Source organism: Austrofundulus limnaeus, unplaced genomic scaffold (genome assembly GCF_001266775.1).
Source record: "Austrofundulus limnaeus strain Quisiro unplaced genomic scaffold, Austrofundulus_limnaeus-1.0 Scaffold1010, whole genome shotgun sequence".
In the NCBI taxonomy this organism is placed as follows: domain Eukaryota; kingdom Metazoa; phylum Chordata; class Actinopteri; order Cyprinodontiformes; family Rivulidae; genus Austrofundulus; species Austrofundulus limnaeus.
This window is the reverse complement of record NW_013953412.1, coordinates 26,270-31,808: the sequence shown is the minus strand read 5'-3', so window position 1 is coordinate 31,808 and position 5,539 is coordinate 26,270. Positions and strand designations below refer to the sequence as shown.

Below are 5,539 nucleotides of genomic sequence, written 5' to 3'. Positions count from 1 at the left end.
ACATGTAAATAAATTAAAAAAAACATTAATTTGGGTTTATCTCCTGTGTCAGTACTTGTAATAGCATTTTATTTAACATCTCATTGCAGTATAAACTTTATCAGACAAGTTGCTAAACTTACATTTAAAAATGAATTCTTTGGTCTGTTACACAGTAACTATGTTACACAGTAACTATGTTCTCCAGTACCTATGTTCCACAGTACCTATGTTCCCAAGTACCTTTGTTCCCCAGTAACTATGTTACACAGTAACTATGTTACACAGTAACTATGTTCTCCAGTACCTATGTTACACAGTACCTATGTTCCCAAGTACCTTTGTTCCACAGTACCTATGTTACACAGTAACTATGTTCTCCAGTACCTATGTTCCACAGTACCTATGTTCCACAGTAACTATGTTACACAGTAACTATGTTACACAGTAACTATGTTACACAGTAACTATGTTCTCCAGTACCTATGTTACACAGTAACTATGTTACACAGTAACTATGTTACACAGTAACTATGTTCTCCAGTACCTATTTTACACAGTATCTATGTTACACAGTAACCATGTTCTCCAGTACCTATGTTCCACAGTACCTATGTTACACAGTACCTATGTTTCCAAGTACCTTTGTTCCACAGTACCTATGTTACACAGTAACTATGTTATCTGGTGTTAATAGTAAAAATCATGAAAGATGCTTAAATGTTCTTTAGAACAAATGAAAAAAATACTGAATTACAATGTAGACAATGTACTGGGTAACAGGGATATGTGTACTGCAGGAACTTAGTGGATTCAGCCAACATAGATCCTGAAGAATGTAAGTACCCAGAAGAATAGGAATGACCCCATTTTTAGTGCAGGACAAGTTAGAGCAGGATTAAACCATTTTAAATGTTGGGCTTTTAGAATTGGAGCTGTACTAAAATGCTCATATAGTCAAAGGATTGCTGAAATCTCAGTTTTGAACTTTTATGATTTTTTTTCCACATAGTGTTTTCACAAATCTGTATTCAGTGTAGAATAATGTAACCCAGGTGTGTCAAGACCTTTTACTGGTCCAAATACTGTAAATTCTGTGAAATACCCTTTTATCCAAACAGTGATTCTGAAACTTTGGAAGTCCTGTCATTTCTACTGCAACATACTTTTTATTGGATTAGAAAGTTATGTGAATCAGTTTGTGTATCTTAGTTAAAGTATCCTTGATCTACCCACTCAATCAATGAGATGATTTAGATGTGTATTAGTCCAAGTACCGTACAACACTTTACTGTATGTGGTGTTTGAGACACGTGGTACCCAGGTGTGACTGAACCCACAGGATACATACTTCTTCAGTGACTGGGAGCTCAGGGACCTGGCAGGATTGTGATTGGTCGGTGGACGGGGCAGCATGCATGACACAAACCAGGCAGAGCGACCATTGAGATTTGGACATTAGAGCATGCCTCATTATGTACACGGAAGACATGTAAATAAGAATGTAGCAAAGAAAAACAAAAAAAGCAAACATTTTTAGATTCGTTCAGGGGAACCATGTTGATTTTTTTTCGTTGTAATTTACCTTCTATTAAATACAATCTTAGTTCACTTTAACTGTTTTTATTCTTAATAGTTGAATCATTTCATGACATTTTCAGCTTCCAGTGACTTCAATTCTTATTATTTCTAGACAAAACTCCACCTCTCCAGGCTCTCTTCCACCTGCTCCCTACCCTCACTGCAAATCAAAGTGTCGTCTGCATAGAGCAATCCACTCAACGTACTCAGTGCTCAAAGTGGAGGGGGAAAAGTGTGGGTACTGTAACTGTTATCAGAACGTATTTGGCCAAATCAGAAGTGGTTTTCAACCCCTTGTTTTCAACTAATGCATTATGGGTAGTGTATTATAAGGTTCTGGTGTAACAGGTGTATAAGGAGTTGAATTATGCTGCCAATAAATGATGGTGTGCGATAGAAAAAGATCAAGAAGTGCCTGTCCACTTCAAGCACCAGTCTCAGTCCTTGCAAGTTCTTCTTCTACCCTTTCCTTCTCCATCAGCCCTGACTTCTTCATACAGAACCTCAGTTCCTACCTTGGTACCCAATCATGCGTTTTCTCACTGTCTAACTTTCCCTTGAGACTGATAGTGTTTTTTTGGTCTCCTCTTTGTGAAAATTCTAAATCTTGAATGAATTAATATGTTAGATTTCCCTATTTATCTCTAGATTTTTATTTTTTGCAGGTTAGTATCATTTCATTAAGAGTATTCCTTCATTTCTTTCCTTTTTTCATTGTGTTTAGCTTACTTGTACTCAAGCCCTTAGAGACATAAAGGTTTCTATGATTTTATCTTACTTTGGCATCGTTTTAAAATGTTTGTTTACTACATGCTAGGATAAGTTTACTTTAGAATATGCAACTTAGAACTTGGAATGACACATCACACCCAAACTCTCAGGGTTTAAGTTGCAAGTCAAGAAGCTAGAAGAAATTGTTAATGCTAGTGCTAACTGATCAAGCTAGTTTTTATTAGCAATTGAAGCTATATTATGCTACATCCTGTGAATTTAAACATCTTAGGAGCGTTTACAGAAAAACATTAACACTACTATATGTTAGCATTCTGCTAATAAACAATTGTTTCTACTTTTGTCACTTTGCGATCACAGGCAGCCAGGTTGGAAGTTTTAGTCAGTGATGCTAATGCTAACTGAACAAACTGCTTATTATTATTATTAAAGCTATATTACGCAACATTTTGGGGATTCAAATACTTTAGAAGTGTTGACAGTATTTAACACCACTGTGTCTTAGCAGAAGTGCTAATTAACATTTTCTGCTACTTTTGTCACTTTGTTTTCATAGGTAGGCATGTTTGTATTTATAGTTGGTGATGCTAGTGCTAACATGTGCTAGCTTAGTAAGTCAACGTCCACTGGTATTTCAGTTTTTTTTCCTACTTTGAACTTGGAAATACCAGCTTTAATACTCAAACTGTACGATGTGATTAATCTGATGGTTAGCTGGGTTTTAAAACTTTGCAGTCATGTTAATACTGAGAACAAAACACTGGGCCTTAAAGAGTTAGYATTTTGTACTTAAGTACCTTTTGTTAGTATTACATATATACAAGTGTTGCCTAATGAAACTCACACATCGTCTTTTGAAGGGTATGAACTTGCCCTCCACCTCAACCCAGCGTGTGTTGAGATGGAGTTGGCGGGGCTCCACTAGACTGGCGGCTCCAGCCTCTGAGAGCTGATTGGCTAAGCCCTGCAACTCCTTAAGCTCCTCCTTCTTCTTGACGAACTCTGAGCCAATTTCCTATTGGACAAAATCAACCGAAAAAGGTCACTTTGCTTATTTGGCTAGGACTCGGTTTGGGTGAAGCACACAGAGGCATGTGGATGTTGCTATAAACAAATTAAAATAAAAGAATACACATTTTTACACAAACACCAACTCATGAAGTGATAATAATACATGATTAAATTAAATAACAGCAACATATTCATGTATCCTCTAGCACACACTAAAACATTATTTAAAAGGAACCAAACATGATGTTTTCTCAACATCAAACAAACGTATCAGGTTACAGGAAAAACTGCTGTGAACAGAAGGAACACATGCCTCAAGACTTTATTTACACAGAGGAGTACAATCACTGGCCCATACAGAAGAGTGTGTGAACTGAGCATAAGCAGAGTGAGGTTTAAAGGAAGCAATACGCTGACGAGCAGACAGATGGCCGGACAGAAAGACAGACATATATATATGGAAAATCTTTGTCGTGGCAATGACAGGACAGAGCAGCACTCCTGCTTAGCGAAATGTCATAGTGATCATCTGAAAATGAAAGACATACAGAGTCAGTTGGAAAGGCAGGAAAAAACATGGGTTTGAAGTTTGTCTTTCTAAGACCAAAAGTTTTTAATCACTTCCAAAAAACAAACAACCCCCAAAATATTTATTAACTAACCTCGACTAAAGTTATGTTTTTGTAAAACACATGTTCTTCAAAACTATTTAATAGAAGTGGTGGGCACGGTTTCATTAATCCACTAAAAGCAAATAGTGATGCTAATCTTTGTTTAGCAGATTAGCATTTTTGCAAACTTCAGAATACTGTTAGCAGAATTAGCTTCTGCTCATTGACTGATAGATGCCTTTGTCCACTCAAACCCTTGTAATCTGGTCAGAAAGGTTGATTTTAGTCAGGGAAAACGTCCTAAAGCACTTTGGGTGATGTAGTTACTCAGTACACTCATATGGTTTTATTAAAATGGATTGATGGCTCTGAGGCAATACAGCTTTAATTATAGATCTTGAGAGTTAGCGTTAGCTTCTGCTAACTTTCTTACCTGCTTAGTTGTTTAGCGTTTGCAAAGCTAATTTCTTTAGTTAGCTAATTGACGGTTAGCAAAGCTAAGTTTTTGGTTTGCTGTGCCCACCACTGTTTATTAGCTTAGTATCCAGTAAAACAAAAACATACAATAAAACATCTTCAATGTCCCACCCAATAAATATATTACTTTCTATTCTTTCAATTGTTTCAACCTATGTTATGTYGGGGGTCGTGTTTTTTTGTGAAGCAAACAGTTGCAGCAACTTTTTGTCTGCACTAATCTGCAAAATCCCATCTCTATTTAAGTGTTTTATAATGATTGTATCATTTTGTAAAATGTCTTTTCAAACTGCTCAGTAGTCAAAGGACAAGCTTTTAGGAAGTCCTGCTCTCCACTAATCTGGATATTCTTTTAAACATTAGAGTTTTTCCATCAACAAAACAACAACAATGCTGAAATAAACAGTCTCATCAACTAACCGGTGAAAATGTCTACATTAACAATGTGTGATTGTTTATAAAGAACACTAAACATTGTGTTCCCACCATTTCTCATTGTTGGGGATTAAAGCCAACAGCACTCAGTTAATCAGAGTTGCCATCTTGGACTTTGGGAACAGAATCTGAGACGGCATCAGGAGACTTCAAGGCCTACTCCCCTGCAGAATCATGGTGCTTCAGGACCTTTCTTTGAAGCATGAAATAACTAATCAAAGCTAAAAATGTTTATGAATTATATTTGAACAAACAGCAGCAAGTTATTAACTATTTGAACCAATAGGAGTCAACACCTGAAAAAAGTTTGAGGTGCATTTTTATTTCTTAAGTCCTGTTCATTTACATGGAGGAGGCGGGAACTTGTACTGGGATCAGCTTATGGAGTCGCAGCCCCCTTGTGATTTCCTGTTGGACTTTGCAAATAATTGATGATTTGCTTGGCTAAAAATGTATAAAAAAGAATGCATGAATACTATGAGCCGCAAGGAAACTGTGGGATTCATTTAAAGGATCCCTGATTAGTTGTAACATTAGACTTTATTTGATAAACATTTATTTTAACTGTAAAATAAAGACTGTAAAAATGCTGTAGGCTGTTTAGTTTTGTAATTTTTTTTAAAAAACATGTTTTAACATGGACGGAGCCATTTTATTTACAAGCAAAGCATTCTGGGTAAATGATGACATCAACTAGGTCATCGGTGCGAGGC

The 5,539-nt window shown here is 36.4% G+C and overlaps 1 protein-coding gene across 1 annotated transcript in view; it reads right to left on the bottom strand.

The window, feature by feature from the left end:
- The window catches only part of LOC106533735 (dystrophin), a gene marked incomplete at both ends in the record, with an annotated part of 132,044 nt that overhangs the window by 102,261 nt on the left and 24,244 nt on the right, over positions 1 to 5,539 (bottom strand). Inside the window, 1 exon segment of the mRNA XM_014030160.1 lies at positions 3,137 to 3,307. Coding sequence (XP_013885614.1) covers positions 3,137 to 3,307 — 171 coding nt within the window.